We start from the raw sequence: 21,805 nt of genomic DNA on the forward strand, positions 1-21,805 counted from the left end.
TTGTGCAATCCGCACCCCCCTCTGGAGAGCCGTGCGGTTGAGGGCGGTGCAGTTGCCGTACCAGGCTGTGATATAGCCCAACAGGATAATCTCGATTGTGCATCTGTAAAAGTTTATCAGGTTTTTGGGTGACGAGCCAAATTTCTTCAGCCTCTTGAGGTTGAGAAGGCGCTGTTGTGCCTTCTTCACCTCACTGTCTGTGTGGGTGGACCATTTCAGTTTGTCTGTGATGTGTACTCAGAGGAACTTAAAACTTTCCACCTTCTCCACTGCTGTCCCTTCGATGTGGATAGGGGGGTGCTCCCTCTGCTGTTTCCTGAAGTCCACAATCTCCTTTGTTTTGTTGACGTTGAGTTAGAGGTTGTTTTCCTGACACCACACTCCGAGTGCCCTCACCTCCTCTGTGTAGGCTGTCTCGTCGTTGTTCGTAATCAAGCCCACTGCTGTTGTGTCGTCTGCAAACTTGATGATTGAGTTGGAGGTGTGCAAGGCCACGTAGTTATGGGTGAACAGGGAGTACAGGAGGGGCCTGAGCACACACCATTGTGGGGCCCCAGTGTTGAGGGTCAACGAAGTGGAGATGTTGTTTCCTACCTTCACCACCTGGGGGCGGCCCATTAGAAAGTCCAGGACCCAATTGCACAGGGCTGTGATGAGACCCAGGGCCTCCAGCTTGATGAGCTTGGAGGGTAGTATGGTGTTGAATGCTGAGCTGTAGTCAATGATTAGCATTCTTACATAGGTATTCCTCTTGTCCAGATGGGATAGGGCAGTGTGCAGTGTGATGGAGATTGTATCGTCTGTGGACCTGTTGGGGTGGTATGCAAACTGAAGTGGGTCTAGGGTGACCATTAAGGTGGAGGTAATATGATCCTTGACTCTCAAAGCACTTCATGATGACAGAAGTGAGTGCTACAGGACAGTAGTAATTTTGTTCAGTTATCTTTGCCTTCTTGGGTACAGGAACAATGGTGGACATCTTGAAGCATGTGGGGAGAGCAGACTGGGATAGGGAGCAATTGAATATGTCCATAAACACACCAGCCAGCTGGTCTGCACATGCTCTGAGGACACAGCTAGCGATGCCGTCTGGGCCAGCAGCCTTGCCAGGGTTAACACGTTTAAATGTTTTACTCACGTCGGCCGCGGAGAAGGAGGGTGGGGGCGCAGTCCTTGTTAGCGGGCCGCGACGGTGTCACTGTATTATCCTCAAAGCGGGCAAAGGTGTTTAGTTTGTCTGGAAGCATGCCGTCGGTGTCCATGACGTGGCTGGTTTTCTTTTTGTAGTCAGTGATTTCCTGTAGACCCTGCCACATACGTCTCGTGTCTGCGCCGTTGAATTGCGACTTCACTTTGTCCCTGTACCGGCAACTACACTGCTTATATTCAGCCATATTCCCAGACCTCTTTCGATGGTGAAATGAGGTGGTCCGCACTTTCAGTTTTGTGCAAATGCTGCCATCCATCCACGGTGTCTGGTTATGGTAGGTTGTAATAGTCACAGTGGGTACAACATCTCCAATGCACTTCTTTCTAAACTCACTCACCGAGCCAGCATTATGTTGTTTTCTGAGGCTGACCGGAGCGTGGATTCCGATTGGTCAGACCAGCATTGAATGGTTCTAGTCACTGGTACATCTTGATTGATTTGCCGAAGGGAGGGCGGGGGAGGGCTTTGTATGCATCGCGGAAGTTAGAGTAGCAGTGGTCGAGTGTATTACCCCCGCGTGTAGTGAAATCAATATGCTGATAGAATTTAGGCAGCCTTGTTCTCAAATTTGCTTTGTTAAAATCCCCAGCTACAATAAATGCAGTCTCAGGATATATGGTTTCCAGTTTACATAGAGTCCAGTGAAGTTCCTTGAGGGCCGTCTTGGTGTCTGCTTGAGGGGGAATGTACCCAGCTGTGACGATAACTGATGACAATTCTCTTGGGAGGTAATATGGCCGGCATTTGATTGTAAGGAATTCTAGGTTGGGTGAGCAGAAGGACTTGAGTTCCTGTATGCTGTTATGATTACACCATGAGTTGTTAATCATGAAGCATACACCCCCACCCTTCCTCTTCCCAGAGAGGTGTTTATCTCTGTCGGCGGGATGCATGGAGAAACCCAGTGGCTGAACCGATTCCGACAACATATCCAGAGAGAGCCATGTTTCCGTGAAACAGAGAATGTTACAATCTTTGATGTCTTTCTGGAAGGCAACACTTGCTCAAATTTCATCTACCTTGTTGTCAAGAGACTGGACATTGGCGAATAGTATACTTGGGAGTGGTGGGCGATGTGCACGTCTACGGAGCCTGACCAGGAGGTCGCTCCGTCTGCCCCTTCTGTGGCGCTGTTGTTTTGGGTCGGCTTCTGGGGTTAGACCCATTGTCCTGAGTGGTGGTCCAAATAGAGGATCCTCTTCGGGAAAGTCGTATTCCTGGTTGTAATGTTGGTAAGTTGATGTCGCTCTTACATTCAATAGTTCTTCCCAGCTATATGTAATAAGACTTAAGATTTCCTGGGGTAACAATGTAAGAAATAATACATAAAAAACGAAATACTGGGTAGTTTCCTAAGGACTCAAAGCGAGGCAACCATCTCTGTCGGCGCCATCTTGAAATGTTCATTACCATATTTTAACAAGGGAGTGGCTTAAATCTACACTGTAAAAGGCTGCCATTATTACCATGTAATACATATTCTTATCCCCACGCACCTAGAGCAAACACAGAGCTCTACAGGTCACCAGGTTATGTTATGGAGGCCACTACTTATATGACGGCAGCTGTTACTTCAGTTAAAAGGCTATTGTAAAGTATATATCCATGTACTCACTCCAGCTTCCCACCCCAACTGAAAACACCTCACACAATGCCATCCACAACAGTCTTTGTGCAGTTGTGTCCTTCTGTATATTCCATGCTCCCTTTCCTATTTGTTTAAACCAATGTATTTCCTAGCAAAAAAACATTCCATTCTGTAAAATGGCCAACTGCGCCACCTTTTATATTTTGAAACCTTGGCCTCAGTTGATGGGTTATCTCTGGAGCCCTAAGGAGTGGGTAGAAGTTACCCCCAACCTAACCATTGACACATGATCAGATATTTCTTCATCCCTTTAAGAATTGTGGATATGGTAATCGAATCCTAGATCTGTAGTTGGGGGTAACTTCTACCTCAAGTATCCTCTCCAAGTTCCATGATGTTATGAAACCTTAAATCAGCTAATAAATCTATAATTGCCTCTTATCTGTTTTCTCTAGGTGGTGTATATCACAGCAACTTTCCCTTTCGTCATGCTTATTGTGCTGCTGGTGCGTGGAGTGACTCTGCCAGGGGCGTCTGAAGGGATCAAATTCTATCTCTACCCCAACCTGACCCGCCTACAGGACCCAGAGGTAGGAGCCATAACTCTTACCCAAACCCTCACCCCCACCCCTCTACCCATCTTCCCTGTCTCTGTGCAATCCCCTCCGCCTGCCCCCAATGACATAACTACACATATCCCCTTTCAGCATCAATGCATATCTGTTTACTTACACGTCTATCAGGGCCTCTCACTGATATCTCTACATCATAAAGTAATCTGGACTACGGAAAAGGAACCGGTACACAGCCTTGGTTAGGGCTGGTTGAATTATTAGTGACACTATAATCTTTGAGAGAACATGTGCTCGCTCACAATGCAAGACTCGCTAGAACTCTCCAACCATCCAGGTTTATGACATACACCACCTGACTCGTCGAACATTTCATTCAAAAAACATGGGCATTAAAGTGGAGTTGGTCCCCCCTTTGCTGCTATAACAACCTCCTCTCCTTTGGGAAGGCTTTCCACTAGATGTTGGAACATTGCTGTGGGGACTTGCTTCCATTCAGCCATAAGAGCATTAGTGAGGTCAGGCACTGATGTTGGGTGATTAGGCCTGGCTCGCAGTCGACGTTCCAATTCATCCCAGTCAAGTTCTTCCACACCGATCTTGACAAACCATTTCTGTGTGGACCTCGCTTTGTGCACGGGGGAATTGTCATGCTGAAACAGGAAAGGGCCTTCCCAAAACTGTTGCCATAAAGTTGGAAGCACAGAATCATCTAGAATTCCATTGTATGCTGTGGTGTTAAGATTTATCTTCACTGGAACTAAGGGGCCTAGCCCGATCCTTGAAATCAGCCCCAGACCATTATTCCTCCTCCACCAAACTTTACAGTAGGCATTATACATTCAGGCAGGTGGCGTTCTCCTGGCATCCTCCAAACCCAGATTCGTCCATCGAACTGCCAGATGGTGAAGCGTGATTCATCAGTCCAGTCCAATGGCGGCGAGCTTTAAACCACTCTAGCCGACACTTGGCATTGCGCATGGTGATCTTAGACTTGTGTGCGGCTGCTCGGCCATGAAAAACATTTCATGAAGCTCCTGGAGAAGAGTTGTGCTGACCTTGATTCCAGAGGCAATTTGGAATTCGGTAGTGAGTGTTGCATCGAGGACAGACGATAATTACGCGCTTCGACACTTAGAGGTTCAGTTCTGTGAGCTTTTGTGGCCCACAACTTTGCGGTTGAGTCGTTGTTGTTCCTAGACATTTCCACTTCACAATAACAAAGTTGACCAGTGTAGCTCTAGAAGGGCAGAAATTTGATAACTGACTTGTTGGAAAGGTGGCATCCTATGACGGTGCTACGTTGAAAGTCACTGAGCTCTTCAGTAAGGCCATTCTACTGACAATGTTTGTCTATGGAGATTGCATGGTTTTGTGCTCGATTTTATACACCTGTCAGCAACAGTTATGGCTGAAATAGCCAAATCTACTAATTAGAAGGGGTGTCCACATACTTTTGTGTATGTAATTCAATTAGCTCACTGCTGGAGTTAAGATGTTCAGTTTTGATGGAAATGTTCCTTTTTATCCCCCAATTTTGAGAGTGCACTGAAGAGCAATTCAGTGCCCTCAATTTGATTTGAGCTCGCAACATGTTTAACCTGTTGCGACGACCAAACCCGGATCCGGGATTCTATTTATAGACCTAAGCTCATTACCATAACGCAACGTTAACTATTCATGAAAATCGCAAATGAAATGAAATAAATATGCTAGCTCTCAAGCTTAGCCTTTTGTTAACAACACTGTCATCTCAGATTTTCAAAATATGCTTTTCAACCATAGGAAAACAATCATTTGTGTAACAGTAGCTAGCTAGCGTAGCATTTAGCGTTAGCATTAGCGTTAGCATTAGCGTTAGCATTTAGCAGGCAACTATCACAAAAACAAGTAAAGCCTTCAAATAAAATAACTTACCTTTGAAGAACTTCTGATGTTTTCAATGAGGAGACTCTCAGTTAGATAGCAGATGCTCCGTTTTTCCAAAAAGATTCTTTGTGTATTAGAAATAGCTCCGTTTTGTACATCACATTTGGCTACCAAAAAAAAAAAAAAAAAAAAAAAAAAAAACGAAAATTCAGCCCTCAAAACGCAAACTTTTTTCCAAATTAACTCCATAATATCGACTGAAACATGGCAAACGTGGTTTAGAATCAATCCTCAAGGTGTTTTTCCACATATCTCTTCAATGATATATCCTTCGTGGAAGCCTGGTTTCTCCTTGCTCTCAAATGGAAAAATAATTGCACCTGGCTTTACGCTCCAATTTCGACGCAGGGACACCAGGCGGACACTTGGAAAATGTAGTCTCTTATGGTCAATCTTCCAATGATATGCCTACAAATACGTCACAATGCTGCTAACACTTTGGGGGAACGACAGAAAGTGTAGGCTCATTCCTTGCGCAATCACAGCCATATAAGGAGACAATGGAAAACAGAGCTTCAGAAATTCTGCTCATTTCCTGGTTGATGCATCATCTTGGTTTCGCCTGTAGAATGAGTTCTGGGGCACTTACAGACAATATCTTTGCAGATTCTGAAACTTCAGAGTGTTTTCTTTCAAAAACTGTCAAGAATATGCATAGTCGAGCATCTTTTCGTGACAAAATATCGCGCTTAAAACGGGAACGTTTTTTATCCAAAAATGAAATAGCGCCCCTAGAGATCAAAGAGGTTAATCAAGTAGTTATGTGTCTTAGCCTCAGTAGCTTAGTTACTTGTACGTTTGATCAGACGCAGAAGGAAAAGGTCATTGTAAAATGCCTTAATTGCCAAATCTCATTGCTTATTAGGTTAATCTAACCCAATTATGTCCCAACAAAGATGAAAAAGGTTGCTGGCCATGTGACCAGAAGTGTATGATGAATGGCGAACTGAGCCGCCTGGTATCATGTTATTGTTGTCTCAGGTGTGGATCGACGCAGGAACCCAGATATTCTTCTCCTACGCCATCTGTCTGGGGGCTATGACGTCACTAGGGAGCTACAACAAGTACAAATACAACTGCTACAGGTGAGCTTCATTGTCATGGTGACGGGGGACTGCTGTAGTAGTAGAGAGAGCAACTCGTGTCAAAGGCGGTTGCGTAAGAAAAAAATGGGAACTTCGGTTCCGTCTGTGTAAATTAACATCCTCCATGACATATGTGTGACATAGGGACTGTTTGCTGCTGGGAGGCCTGAACAGCGGTACCAGTTTTGTGTCTGGCTTCGCAATATTTTCCGTCCTGGGCTTCATGGCACAAGAGCAAGGGGTGGACATTGCCGATGTGGCAGAGTCAGGTATGAGGGTCAAAGGTCAACGGTGAACGTAGTAGTGATGGTGGGCACTGCTAACGAACAAAACAGATGATTGGAAAGTTTTTTTTTAAACGATTTAGCCAAAAAGACACCCAGATTTGAAAGAGGGAAAAAACTAAAAATGCGCCATTTGAAAAGATAAGTTTTGGAAACGACAATGCTGAAATGTAGAGGTATCGGCAATTGGACACTCCTTGAATAAAGGCCTGAAAGAAGCAGAATTGTTGCTTTTTCTATGCTCTGTTTTCCACAGCGAATTTGGCTCTGGTTGAGCACTGTGCCGTGTGTCTGAGCTACCATGTAAAGCTGGGTTAAATAAAGAGCCACTCTATAAAACCACACTCATAATCACAGCTATACTCTACCATTCACAGTCACCTGGGCTCAAAGGCACCAGGTGCACCAATGTTCCACTCTAGGGTTTATAATCTATTTACAATATTTATGTTTATTTTAAAAATCATTACATCTTATGGTGAGGGGTCATCCATAAGTTTGGAAAGTGTGGATTGAATTGATTTAATTAAGAAATTGTTTACAGTCACTATAATGTGCAATAAGCCAAAATAAAATAAGGCAATTCTGTTCCAATTAAATTGTTATAATTTATGTTGGGTAATACAGTAGACTACTCACAACCAGTGAAATAGTTGTGGAAAATGACAGTGCCGAGTATTGTTATGTAACTGTAATGTTAAGTACTGTACTGCAGTGAGCTGTGGATCCCTGAGGTGGCTTTAACTAAGCGGTTCTGTTTCTGCCCACCTTGATATTGTATTTTATGTGGATTCCGAAGGAGATGCATCTTCTTTCAGCATGCTCGCTCTGTCCAGTTCAGTGTTGCTATTGTTCCTTCCTTGACAACAACCTGGTTCAGAGAGAAACTGTTTCCATGTACTTTAACTTGAATTAGTAAGAGGAGATAATTATATTGTACTGTGACTGTTTTAGCTGTGTCTGCTGTGTTTGTCAATTGGAATGATTGAAAATCCATGTCTGATTGTTTTTTTATTGTTGCTATAATTCATGCATATTTATTGGAAAAGGATTAAGTTGAAAAATAGGTCTTATTTTCTTAAGGTTACGGTAAATGTAAATTATTGTGGATAACCGTAAATAATGACAAATGTGAGGTCTAACTAAAGCTGTGCAATACTTTATTGTGTTGGATGGACTTGCAAGAGCTAATGATATATAGTTGGTTGAGTTCAGTTTCCTGTCTGTTTGTATATGTTCAAGTGCCTTTATAATCCTGTTGAATTAGTTTATGCTTTTGAGCAAATCGCTATCTGCTTTGTCAGTATTTGTTTAGCAAGTAAACTAATGCAGGATGCTAGAGTCACACAGCATATGAACGGTAGCAGATACTTAGTGGATAGTTCATCAACCTATCCAGTCCTTACAGAACAGAAACACATAGCATATACCAAATGTTTATCACTTAGTCTCTTCCAGTACTGTAACATTAGCATTCCAGATACTTTGAATGTCTTTAGTTTAATGTTTTTATCCCCCCTCATACCGTCCAAGCTCAAATTAGATGGGTTGGTTAATTCTCTTCCCTCTCTTTCTCCCCTTCACCCCCTTCCCCTCCCCTCTCCTCTTCCCCTCCTCCCCCCTTCCCCTCTCGTTCCCCCTTTTCCCCCCTTCCCCTCTCTTCTCCTCCTTCTAGGTCCTGGCCTGGCCTTCATTGCCTACCCTAAGGCTGTGTCCATGATGCCCTATCCCACGTTCTGGGCCATCCTATTCTTCATCATGCTTCTGCTACTGGGCCTCGACAGTCAGGTCAGTACTAAACCAATAGCTAGCATACATTACTATTGCTAGTGGTACGTACCACAGTACATGACAGTACATGTCCCTAGATATAAGGACCTTGTAACAATGTATATCTACACTGTAATTACAATACGTTGTTAGTGTATCTACACTGCAATTACAATATGTTGTTAGTGTATCTACATGTGTAATTACAATATGTTAGTATATCTACACTGTAATTACAATACGTTGTCAGTGTATCTACACTGTAATTACAATACATTAGTATATCTACACTGTAATTACAATACGTTGTTAGTGTATCTACACTGCAATTACAATATGTTGTTAGTGTATCTACATGTGTAATTACAATATGTTAGTATATCTACACTGTAATTACAATACGTTGTCAGTGTATCTACACTGTAATTACAATACATTAGTATATCTACACTGTAATTACAATACGTTGTTAGTGTATCTACACTGTAATTACAATATGTCGTTAGTGTATCTACACTGTAATTACAATATGTTAGTATATCTACACTGTAATTACAATATGTGGTTAGTGTATCTACACTGTAATTACAATATAGTGTATATACACTGTATTTACAATATAGTGTATCCACACTGTAATTACAATATGTTGTTAGAGTATCTACACTGTAGTTACAGTATGTTGTTAGTGTATTTAAACTCTAATTACAATATGCCTATGTATTTACAGTACCATGTAAATATATAGGAAGTAGGTACACATACAGAAGTGTAAAGTGGTATCTTTTCGATTGGTATAGTTCCTTTGAGTACCCCAGTACAGTAGTCAGTTGTGCTCCAAATGGAGCACAGGGCTGCAGTCAGGTCAGTCATGGGTATGAAAGAGATCAACATCAACGACCCCTGGTTTCAAATAACTTCCAGACAAGAAAGGCGACCCAACACGTTTCACAGCAGGCAGTATTTTTAACCAGTGTTTTCCCAGAGTGGACTCTACTGTTAAAAACAGCTGTTACATCTTGAAGGCTTGAACGCAAATAGTAAACAGTTTTTGTAAAAGTGTGTGAAATTAAATTAATCTCTGAACGCATAGTAATTTAGTAGGTAGAACCAAACAATCTAGTCCTATAGCCTTCCTCTGAGGTGTCCCTGCAGCCCAGAGTCCCGGGGCGTTGATTAAGATGAACGGAGGCAAGGCCAGGGAGACAACACAGGAGTGGCATCAGTGGGGTTCTCTCACTATCACATTTCCAGCTTCCAAGTGTAATTTTACTCTGTGCTAAGTCAGCCCTCCTCATGGCCAATGATATATCTCAGCCAAACAGGAGATCAGGATGATGGTCCAAACTTGAAATAAATACTTGTGCTTCTAGCACTACTATTTCCATAGGCAAACTGAGCAGTAGGAGAGTGGCCGTCATTCTTGACCATACATTATACGCAGATTAGAGGTGCTGAATAAAGTATTGTTTTATGGCTCGTATGCCGTAGTTATGAGGAGTGGGCTTGTTGTAAGATGTGGGGGAAAAAACAGTTTTCAGTGTATGCTGAATAACCAAGTCTATTTCACTAAATCAGAGTAGTGTGACTCCAGATACATTTACTGTGACGACAGCAGCACTGCCTATTAAATTATTCAGCCCATGACAAGACAACTGGAGTAGCTTGAAGTGGAGAGGGTTTCCATGAAGAATAGACTAGAGAAAGAGAGGGAGGGAGGTGGAGGGCGAGAGAGAGGTTGAGAGTGGGAGACAGTCAGTGTTGTTTTGCATCAACAAACCAATAGGAGGCCTTCCCAAGAGAAGACTTGTTTAGAATGTCTCATTACTGCACAACAAAGACAGCAGTCATTCTCTAGTCCAGTCTAATCAGCGATTTGAGAAGAAAGAAAACATCCAGCGAACATATAGAGAGGCAGACATTACTTTTTGTTAAGCTTTTGACAGACCACTGAGAAATTAAATTGGATCCAGGCTCCACATTTTTAAAATGTTTCCATATTCCTGTACGCTGACTGTACAAAACATGACCAGGTGAAAGCTATTGTCCCTTATTGATGTCACTTGTTAAATCCACTTCAACCGGTGTAGATTAAGGGGAGTGTGAATGGGCAAGACCAAAGAGTTGAGTGCCTTTGCACGGGGTATGGTAGTAGGTGCCATGTGGACCGGTTTGAGTGGGTCAAGAACTGCAACGCTGCTGGATTTTTCATGCTAAACAGTTTCTCAGGGTATTTGCTCATATGAGATCCAGGGCTATAAATATAGGTTGTTACTTTATAATGTATTTATTTAGTATTCATGTTTTTGTAATGAGGCCTAAAAGCAATATCAATTATAGTTGTAATGGATGTCAGAGTTCTGGTGGGACATTAAGGTTGATGTGTTGCTTTCTGTCTCCCCAGTTTGTGGAGGTGGAAGGACAGATCACCTCCCTGGTCGATCTGTATCCAGCCGCCCTAAGGACGGGTTACCGCCGCGAGATCTTTATAGCTGTAATGTGCTGCATAAGCTATCTTTTGGGACTTACCATGGTAACGAAGGTAAGTACACCAACAGCACTTTAACGTATCTTTATGCAAGACATGTTGTTTTTACCTTACTTGTAAGACACATTGGCATACTACGACTAGTGGCAGGTAGCCTAGTGGTAAGAGCATTGGGCCGGTAACCGAAAGGTTGATGGATCTAAATCCCGGAGCTGACAAGGTAAAAATCTGTTGTTCTGCCACTGAACAAGGCAGTTTACCCAATGTTCCCTGATAGACTGTCATTGTAAATAAGAATTTGTTCTTAACTGACTTGCCTAGTTAAATACATTTTTTTTTAAATCACTTCTGGGATCGTTGTAATTAAATTATGTTCACATACAGAAACATCTCTTCAATATAAGCTAACGATACACACTGTCGTTTCTACTACACACAGTTCAGGTTAACATATATAAGATAAGATCACAACAGTTTTCCACATACTTTGCCGTTGTCACAATTTTGCGACCCAATATGGGGTTTCTACTAACGACCTCTCATATCACATCCTGTGTGCTTGACATCACGAATGGAACAATTTGGAATGCTATGTTCCAGTTAACTTTACTTCAATTATATCTCACATCTCACCACCTGTTGAACTCTCCTTTCATTGGCCCAGCGCCCGCATTCTGATGTATCAACCTCCTCCACTTTTTCCTACCCATGCCCACCCCATCGCTCTCCCTTTCTGTATTTCTCTCTCACTCTCTTTTTGCTATGTGCTTTCTTTTCAGGGTGGCATGTATGTGTTTCAACTCTTTGACTACTATGCAGCCAGTGGTGTGTGCCTTTTGTGGGTTGCATTCTTTGAATGTATTGCTGTAGCCTGGGTATATGGTAAGTTTTTTGTTGTTGCCCTTTTTGCCAAATAAAGTGTGTAGCCTACATTTAGGAAACACATGTTAAGATACTGTGTTTTTAAAGTGTTAAACAAAAACAATAACACATGAGTTATGACCTTGCTTGGGGTAAACAATAACCTTGTTTCCTTTCACGCCAATTGTAAATCACTTGAATTGGCTTTTACGCACGGCCCCATTGGCTTCTATTGAAGGCAAATTACTAAGAACTGTGCCGCCTCATCACAATGACCTTTATAACGAAGAGGTGAACAGGAGCACAATGACCCAGCTGCCATTCCTAGAGGTGTTTTTAGTAACGCTGTTATAGCCGTTATTAAGAGAGCAAGCATGCCGGTATTGCTAAGAATAGCTTATCATGCAATGGCACATAGGCCATAACAGGGGTTGTCTGTCATTGCTGAGTAGAACCTGTTCCTAGTTTTGTAACGGTTAACAGTAAACTAGCGCTGGATTCAATCTGTATCACGGAAGTATCGGAGTATCTGTGTTAAAATGTAAAGGCCATTTCCGATTGAGCTGACATATGCAGCGTTTACCGTGAATGCAGTCTCCGCTAAGGTGGGAACATTGCCCTTAAATTTAAATCGAGCAAAAGTGTGGCTCTTCCTTGAAACTTCTGCAATACGGATTGAATCCAGCCCCTACAGAGAGATTGTTTATGCCATAATACGTGACTTCATGGAAAAGCCGACAGGTAGATTAGGGTGTTTATAGAGGCTATGATGGCGCCACATCCTGAACTGTAGCTTTTGTCATTGGTCTAGAGATGAAGAGATACTGATTCTGTTTTAAGTTAATACATCACCCTGATGTTTTACCTCGAGAAAATGCACGTTTAATATGATGGTTACCTTTATTGTATAGGAGACTAGGAGTGTGTCTCTTACAACAAGTCTGTTCTTCTGTATGGTTGACAGGCGCTGATAATTTCTATGATGCAATTGAAGACATGATTGGCTACCGACCAAACCCGTGGATGAAATGGAGCTGGACCTTTATCACTCCCGTCCTCTGTGCGGTGAGTATTCAACAGCCCAACACTGTTGCAAAGTGCTCAACAGCCCAACCCTGTTACAAAGTGTTCAACAGACCGACACTGTTACAAAGTGTTCAACAGCCCGACATTGTTACAGTGTGATCAACAGCCCAACCCTGTTACAAAGTGTTCAACAGCCCGACATTGTTACAGTGTGATCAACAGCCCAACACTGTTACAAAGTGTTCAACAGCCCGACACTGTTACAGTGTGATCAACAGCCCAACCTTGTTACAAAGTGTTCAACAGCCCGACATTGTTACAGTGTGATCAACAGCCCAACACTGTTACAAAGTGTTCAACAGCCCGACACTGTTACAGTGTGATCAACAGCCCAACCTTGTTACAAAGTGTTCAACAGCCCGACATTGTTACAGTGTGATCAACAGCCCAACACTGTTACAAAGTGTTCAACAGCCCGACATTGTTACAGTGTGATCAACAGCCCAACCCTGTTACAAAGTGTTCAACAGCCCGACACTGTTACAGTGTGATCAACAGCCCAACCCTGTTACAAAGTGTTCAACAGCCCGACATTGTTACAGTGTGATCAACAGCCCAACCTTGTTACAAAGTGTTCAACAGCCCGACATTGTTACATTGTGATCAACAGCCCAACCTTGTTACAAAGTGTTCAACAGCCCGACACTGTTACAGTGTGATCAACAGCCCAAACCTGTTACAAAGTGTTCAACAGCCCGACACTGTTACAGTGTGATCAACAGCCCAACCCTGTTACAAAGTGTTCAACAGACCGACACTGTTACAAAGTGTTCATCAGCCCGACATTGTTACAGTGTGATCAACAGCCCAACACTGTTACAAAGTGTTCAACAGCCCAACCCTGTTACAAAGTGTTCAACAGACCGACACTGTTGTGTTGTGGTTCTGAAAACATGAGGAACCTCTTGGATCAGAGTGATGATGTACTGTAGAATGTCTCCGTGAGGGACCATGTCCTAAACCATTTTTCTTGTTGTTCCCAGGGTTGTTTTATCTTCTCATTGGTGAAGTACAAGCCACTGACCTATAACAAGGTGTATGAGTACCCAGACTGGTCCATCGGCCTGGGCTGGTCTCTGGCCCTGGCCTCCATGATCTGCATCCCCATGGTAATGGTTATCAAGATCCTCCAGTCCGACGGCCCGCTCATCGAGGTACGCAAATACAAAGATGATACTAGATAACCTAGAAGATGTCCCAAATCATTGATAAAGGGTTAAGGGTTAGTTGTATGAATACAAGCACTGCCTGCAAGGAAGTGCAGCAATTGTGGGAATGGCATGCGGTATGCAATTGCATAACTTGTATTATATGGCACACAAGATATAAGATATTCGCATGATACAGTATACCATGTAATATGATTTTATGGCATGATATAAGGATGATTTTTCTCTCCTCCCCACAGAGGATTAAGGCAGTGGCGGCCCCAGTAAAGGGAGGTGCGAGTTCTCGCCCCAAAGAGTACAGCATGAAGGGCAGCGAGCTGACCCAGCCTCTGGACCCCAATGGGAACAACGGCCTGATCAATCCCACCCACACCATTGTAGAAACAATGATGTGAGCACTCTCTGTGAGAGGACATGCTGATTGACGTGCTTTCTATGTTTTTATCATATATTTGCTAACTTTGATAGTGGTAGAACCAGGTTTACATTGTTCTATATATCCGCACTAGGAATATTCTGGTTTGGTTTCTATGACGATGATGATGATGATAATGATAATGATGATGATGATGATGAAGAGAGCTACATTATATATATTGTCGTTGAGTTGTTGTAGTTTTTTCTCTCTGTATTTTTTTTAATGTTGTTGTTGTCACCGTTGTTGTCGTTGCTGTAGTGGGTGGTGATCTCAGTTCAGGCAATATTTTGAGATAGAACATGTTGTTCTATGTTAATTAACTTTCTGTTGATTGTTGAGAATTGAGAAGGTGTTTGTTCGGAAATACTAGAAAAAAAGTAATTTTCACTTATCACAAATACAGTAAACTAAACGTGTAACATGTTAGGTAGCAAACTATTAAGATAATTTCCTCACATTATTGTGGCAGTATCCTTGTCTGAGGTCATTTTTTATCTGTTGTCGTTGTTGTTTGTTTTGAGGTTCAACTGAAAAAAATGTAGTTGCGCTAGTGGACGCCAGCCAGTCACATCTGCTAGTAGAGTAGACATCCACACCACCTGAATGTATAGTGACAACATGCAGTGTAAATATAGAAGTTCATACGTACGTCCTTAAGGTTAACTATGGCCATGCCCAAATACTGTACAAAATGTTCCCGGAAGGATCACATGTCCTTAGGAGGGAGGCAGGAAAGGAGGTGGGGAAAATAAGGAGGAAGTGAAGGATAAAAGGGAAGAAGCATTTTAAGAGTATTTGTACATTGCCTACAGTCTGCCCCAGTGCATTTATTGAAACCTCTCTTTGCACTTTATACGTTGAGTTTCACCTTTATTGTAGTGATCTCTTATGATAATGGTCCACAGGAGGCTGCTGAGGGGAGGACGGCTCATAATAATGGTTGGAATGGAATGGTATCAACCAAATGGAAACCATGCTGTTAATATATTTGATATCATTCCATTGATTCTGTTCCAGCCATTACTATGAGCCTGTCATCCCCAATTAAGGTGCCACCAACCTCCTCTGTAATGGTTGCAAGAACCTACAGTTACATTTGCACCATGCATTTCAAAAGGAAAGTATATAGCTTCAAACCTTTTTGGTGTTGTTCACTTTGTTATCTATCGGTACAAACAGGAGCATTAGACTCTCACTCACTTGCTATAAATATATAAAATAAAGGTGGAACATTTCCATCAAACATTCTGTTTCTTTAGGAATAAACCTGTGAGAGTTGTGAGAACCATAACTTGATTGGAGTAAAAAATGTAACCTTAACAAAATGTTTTTTTCTAAAAATGTGAAATAATAGTTTTTTTTCTCCAGTGCACTCATTTTAATAGCAGCGATGGTCACTAAATATCTGTATCATATGAATCTACCACCAGACTCTGGATTTTATCATGTTCATTTTAGGCAATTGTATTTTAGTATTTTACTTGTTTGTATTTTAGTATTTTTATTGTTTGTGAATCACATATGCCTTTTTGTATTAACCATTTTATACTGTACATCATATGAACATTGTCACTGATGAGGACTGATGTTTTCTGAATACAGTCAGCAATTTGTATTTTAATGTTAAATGTTATGAGCCTGAATGAATATTTGCAGCGTGTAATATTTGTCAAAGAAATGGCCTTTACCACTCAAATTATTTGATTTAAATTTGAAAACAGATGTAAAAAATACAAAAATTGATATGTGACCAACATAAAAAATATGAATGTTTAAAGTTCAAGAGAGATTGTTTTACCCAATGCATGTACATGAACATCCACAGTACAGTGCTTGGTCAGAAAGATTATTAGTCCAGAGGGCGATAAATAAACCCTGTTGGAAAATCAAGTGTACCAAAGTATTTTTGTCTAACGTCTGTCCTTCTTTAAGATGCTCATTGCATCATCTCTTCCTAGATTGAAAATAAACTTATTTTTCTTTACACGTCTTTGAGTGAATTATTCATTTGTTCTGTGAAGTGAAGTGCATTTAAGTAACTTTCCCTAGGGTCTACTGGCCTGCTTTTCTCTCATACAGACTGCTATGGAAATACTACACACATTCACTTCTAACATGAGGATATTATTCTACATTCTTCCATATTCATATTCCATATTCATATCCTACATTTATATATTGAAAAGGACTTAAAACAAATGCATTCAAATAAGGAGGCTTTAATAACCACACAATAAAAATTGTATCTTGTGTAATTATCGAATTATGTTGGTGTTAATAGAGTAGACTCATATTTAATTAAACAAATACAATTGTACTGTTGTTATGGTGCTGACAGACACCCTGCAGGAATTGAGTGCCCGGGCTTCTATTTTAAGACTTTTTCCTGTAATCACACACCCTGTCAAAATGACCACTCACAGACCACTTATGCTTGGTCACAACAGTGAAAGTTACTGATGGGCTATAGGATGTGGCAGCTCTGACCCCTCAGATGACCTCGACAGACACATCCTATACGTTCCTCTCAGAATGACTTAACTTTCAACATCAGGTCCAATGCAGACGTTTTTATCTCAGTATCAAATCCATTATGTGTAACAATTAAAAGCACTTTACTGTAATTGTTTTCAATTAAAATGGTTAAAAAAAAAAAAGGTTCTTAGCAAAGAGCAGTTTCTCAGGCAAAAATTGTACTAAGACTGTCAGAGTGGTTTGAATGGGGAGGGGACCAAATAAAATTAGCTGTTATTAGCAGAGAGGTTTGGAACTCTCTTGATGAACTATTAACTAATTTACTGCCTGGTGATGTCACCAGGTAGGCAAAAACTCCATCCCACCAAAACAGGCAGAGATTTCTGGCAGATTTTCAGTTCTTACACTCGCTCTTACACTAAAAGGGCATTATCATCACGTTCACAGTATTATTCCAACCTCATTGTGTGGAAATATACACACAATTTTTAGGTATATATAGTACTGGGTCGGACCCCCCCTTTGCCTCCAGAACAGCCTGATTTCTTTGGGGCATGCTAACTTTGTGCAAATGGTCTCAAGGGACCTAACGTTGCCAGGAAAACATTCCCCACACTGTTACACCACCGCCACCAGCCTGTACCGTTGACACCAGGGAGGATGGGGCCATGGACTCTTTCTGCATAAGCCAAATCCTGACCCTGTCATCAGCATGACGCAACAGGAACCGGGATTCGTAGGACCAGACAATGTTTTCCCCCTCCAGTGTTGCTGATCATGTGCCCACTGGAGTTTCTTCTTCTTGTTTTTAGCTGAGAGGAGTGGAACCCGGTGTCGTCATCCGTGACAAGGACCAACTGGTTGTGCGTTCCGAAATGCCGTTCTGCATACCACTGTTGTACTGCACCGTTATTTGCCTGTTTGTGGCCTGCCTTTTAGCTTGCATGATTCTTGCCATTCTCCTTTGACCTCTCATCACAAACAGGACTGCCGCTGATTGGATGTTTTTTGTTTGTTGCATCATTCTCAGTAAACCCTAGACACTGCCATGCGTGAAAATCCCAGGAGGCCAGCTGTTTCTGAGATACTGGAACCGGGGCACCCGTCACTGACAATCATACCATGCTCAAAGTCGCTTAGGCTACTTGTTTGGCCCATTCTAACATTTAATCAAACAGTAACTGAATGCCTCGATGTCGGTCTACCTGGTTTACATAGCAAACCACAGTCACATGAATCAAACCATCTCTGTGAACTGGGTGGTGTACGTAATAAACTGTCCACTGAGTATGTAAAACACAAACATTTTTGATTGCACTGGGCCTCTAATGTAGCTAGTTTTAGCCAAAATGGGTATTAAAAGGTAGGTGAAACCTTGGAATGGCAGACAGTGGCGTAGTACAGTTGAGAAGTCCCTCTGGTGTTGTGGAAAACTCTGACCCTGTTGCCAGTGACAGAAACATATGGGTGTAGCCGAAGTGGTTCAGTGCACTATGCTCATGTGATTAGTAATGTAATAACTGATTAATACCGAAAGGAATATAATATGACTTCATCTCCACCTTGGTGATCAATACTGTTTTGTTCAGCAAGTGCTGCTTCAACAAATCACAATACATCTTGCACCCCACTCCCCAAAATAGCCAACTATATTTATTTGAACTTGAGTCCTATTTTGTCCCCTTGGGTCGGCCCTACGGCAGCCAGTGTGACAGCTCATTGACACTTCTGGTAAACGATCCTAGGTGTCCTCTCTGCCATAAATCCACTGACCGGTGGAAATCATGTTAACACCTCACCCACAAAGACGTGACGTTCACATCTACAGAGAAGTGAGAGTGTGGCAGGTCTGAGACCATTGCAGATTTATGTTCAGCTTGTTACCTGGCATCAACAGTGTGGGGGAGGCTGGCCAAACATGGTTGGAGTAAGGTCTTTCTTTCTAGAAATAGTAATGAAATCCTTAATTAACCAAACTATTCAGGACATTATGTTCTTTCTGCAAACGTTCCTTCACTTGATGTCCAATGGTAGAGGATCCATGTAGTGTTTGCTCAATACCTAAACTAGCAAAGATCACGGCTCAGCTAGAAGAATTCAAGAAAAAAAAAAGACTTCCCATCAGTCATATCTTTATTTTCATAAAAAGCAGGAAATATCTCATTAAAGAATAACATTTAATCAATTTCATGTACATCTCACAAAACAAATTCCTTCAAATTGGCTCACTCCACCCCCCTTACTTAAATAGCAATGATTGGCTGCAGCTGGGGGACCATGTAAACAGAAGAACTGTACAGAGAACAGATACTGCACTCAGTCACATCTTAGATACAGAAACCACACGCAGAATGTCATTACAAATAAAAACATTATAGATAGGGAGACCATGTACAGACCGTGTACTGAATAATATTCAGAAGCACCTCCAATAAAATGTATAAAAACAAAATAGACATCTGTATCAAATGGAACATTTTTCATGTGTGATGAAATAATCTAAAAACATGGTTTCCTTCCTGAGGATTAAAAAGCAGATAGTTGAGCCCTGAACGGGACAGCATGACTGCAGTCTCACTACATCTCTATACCAGCCATTACATTAAATTAAACAAATCATCTTATTTCCACTGAGGCAGCTTGGTAAGCAGGCCAGGGCTAGACATGTTATGTAAGAGCTTTATAAAACCATACAATGTCATGATAAAACGGAAACATCTCCGGGGAAGATTCTGTCTGACGGAGTAGGAAAGAGATGGCAATTGTTCAGCACAGAAATGTTCCACAATTCCCCCTTGTGAACAATGTGAGCTTTCTACTAGGTGGGGCATTAAATCCTATTGCTACATGCTTACCAACATGGGTGGGAGAAACAGCCATGGAGGTTCAGAAAAATAATCTAATCCAAGGCCACACCTTGTTGAGTTGGGGCCTTAACAGATACATGAAAATGGTTTTAAAGGAAATCACTCATCTCAATTGAAATGTATTTTATTCCACATTTGGCAGGGGACGTGATCCACTTAAGAGTCTGTTTGTGGGGAAACCACACCCTGGACTCTTGAGAGTTGATACTCTGGTATAATGCCTTCTGAAACGTGTATACATAGGACTAGAGCCAGGAGCTTTTCCTAGTCAGGACAAACTCCTGGCCTCACATGGGAGATGCTGATATTGAGGGTGAAATCTAAAGAGATGTGACCTGAACAACACAATCAAGTAGTGTGTTTATGATAAGGAACACTCCTTTAGTGGGTGACAAAGCTTTTCAAAATAATGTGACTATCACCAATCGTGGTACAATACAATCTAATCATGAGTGATAAAACGAGTCAATCTAGTGCACGGATCCGATTTTGGTGAACTACCAGTGCACGGATCTGATTTGGGTGAACTACCAGTGCACGGATCTGATTTGGGTGAACTACCAGTGCACGGATCTGATTTGGGTGAACTACCAGTGCACAGATCTGATTTGGGTGAACTGCCAGTGCACGGATCTGATTTGGGTGAACTACCAGTGCACGGATCTGATATGGGTGAACTACCAGTGCATGGATCTGATATGGGTGAACTACCAGTGCATGGATCTGACTTGGGTGAACTACCAGTGCATGGATCTGACTTGGGTGAACTACCAGTGCATGGATCTCATTTAGGTGAACTACTAGTGCATGCTATCAACAAAAGTGTGGCTTGGTAAAATAAATATAGTGAACTTGATTACATAAAACCGTTGACAAGAACCTTGCGAAACAAAAACACTGATCCCAAAAGTATGAAATACACACTTCTGCCCTGTCTATCCAGTAGCTATTAACAGTGTGAGAAATGTAATGAGAATAAGAAACATTCTGAAATGTAACTTTTGTTGTGGACAAAGTAGAAGGTGTGATAAAACAGTCGTTCGTAAGTATTTGTCCTTCATATGATGGCCATGTAATAACAGGGATAAAGCCTGGACCTGAGTTACCAAGTCCATTTTCACAAACATTTTAGACTTCAGGATAGAGTGGGGGATCTAAAATAGAAATATTTGCAATACTTGGCAAGTAACAGTGAGTGACAGTTTAGCATTCTATCTATTTGGAGGTGCTAGTTAGCTGTTTTTGCTTGGGGTTGGCAATGTGGGCCAGGAGGGGAAAGAGAAGGCAGCCAGCCAACCCATGGCTTAAATAATAGTCCAGCACAGCATGTGCCCACGTTCGTGTGTCAAGTGTGTGTGTACATGTAACTGCACCAATACCCAGCAAAAGGGCACAGAGGGTCAATTAAACACACAATAAATAAAATTAAAAATAAATGCTGTGGTGGTGTGCCAAACACACCTGCTTCTCTGGGATGGAAGTGTGTCTCTAGGATTTCTGCAGAACTGAGCAACGCTAGTGTTGTCATCCAGAAGCTGTTACGTAATGACATGTGTTTTTTCCAGAACAGCCCTAGGAGCCTGACAGAGTCTCCTCTGCTCTGCTCTAGATCACATGATTAGACTGACTAACACTGGTCACACAGTGTGAATGACAGTGTGTCTGTGTGAATATTCACGTACAAATGTATGCTCATGTGTGAATGTGGTTCTGTGTGTGTGTCTGTACAAGAGATATGAAACAAAATCAGTGTGTGTAATGTGCAGTGCCTATTAATCCATAATCTCCCACCTGGACCTTGGTCACAGGGCGATACTGTTGGTCCTGTAATATGGGAAGTCCAACAGTGAATCAGACGGGTCCTCGCAGTCCTGTGGCGGTCCATTATCTGCTTGTGCCAGGGGGTTCCTTCTGATCACCAGGTCCAAGCTGTCTCCTGCTTCAGTGATGAGGGGGACGGTCAGGCAGCAGTCAAAGTCTCTGGTCCTTGCTCGGTTCACCTG

General features: G+C 42.0%; 2 protein-coding genes across 4 annotated transcripts in view; one reads left to right on the forward strand and one right to left on the reverse strand.

Annotated features, from left to right (window-relative positions):
- The window catches only part of LOC139368845 (solute carrier family 6 member 6a), a 35,565-nt gene extending 19,121 nt beyond the window's left edge, over positions 1-16,444 (forward strand). For all 3 annotated transcript variants that reach the window (XM_071108257.1, XM_071108256.1, XM_071108255.1), the window contains exons 6-14: positions 3,254-3,388; positions 6,281-6,384; positions 6,529-6,653; positions 8,344-8,456; positions 10,843-10,980; positions 11,706-11,808; positions 12,752-12,852; positions 13,857-14,027; positions 14,282-16,444. In XM_071108257.1, coding sequence (XP_070964358.1) covers positions 3,254-3,388; positions 6,281-6,384; positions 6,529-6,653; positions 8,344-8,456; positions 10,843-10,980; positions 11,706-11,808; positions 12,752-12,852; positions 13,857-14,027; positions 14,282-14,437 — 1,146 coding nt within the window. In that variant the 3' untranslated portion in view covers positions 14,438-16,444. The remainder of the gene's footprint in view (positions 1-3,253; positions 3,389-6,280; positions 6,385-6,528; positions 6,654-8,343; positions 8,457-10,842; positions 10,981-11,705; positions 11,809-12,751; positions 12,853-13,856; positions 14,028-14,281) is intronic.
- Positions 16,445-19,050: 2,606 nt separating this feature from the next.
- Positions 19,051-21,805, reverse strand: part of LOC139368846 (glutamate receptor interacting protein 2a) — a 52,637-nt gene continuing 49,882 nt past the window's right edge. The window contains exon 24 of the mRNA XM_071108258.1: positions 19,051-21,802. Coding sequence (XP_070964359.1) covers positions 21,605-21,802 — 198 coding nt within the window. The 3' untranslated portion in view covers positions 19,051-21,604. The remainder of the gene's footprint in view (positions 21,803-21,805) is intronic.

This window comes from Oncorhynchus clarkii, chromosome 16 (assembly GCF_045791955.1).
Source record: "Oncorhynchus clarkii lewisi isolate Uvic-CL-2024 chromosome 16, UVic_Ocla_1.0, whole genome shotgun sequence".
NCBI lineage: Eukaryota > Metazoa > Chordata > Actinopteri > Salmoniformes > Salmonidae > Oncorhynchus > Oncorhynchus clarkii.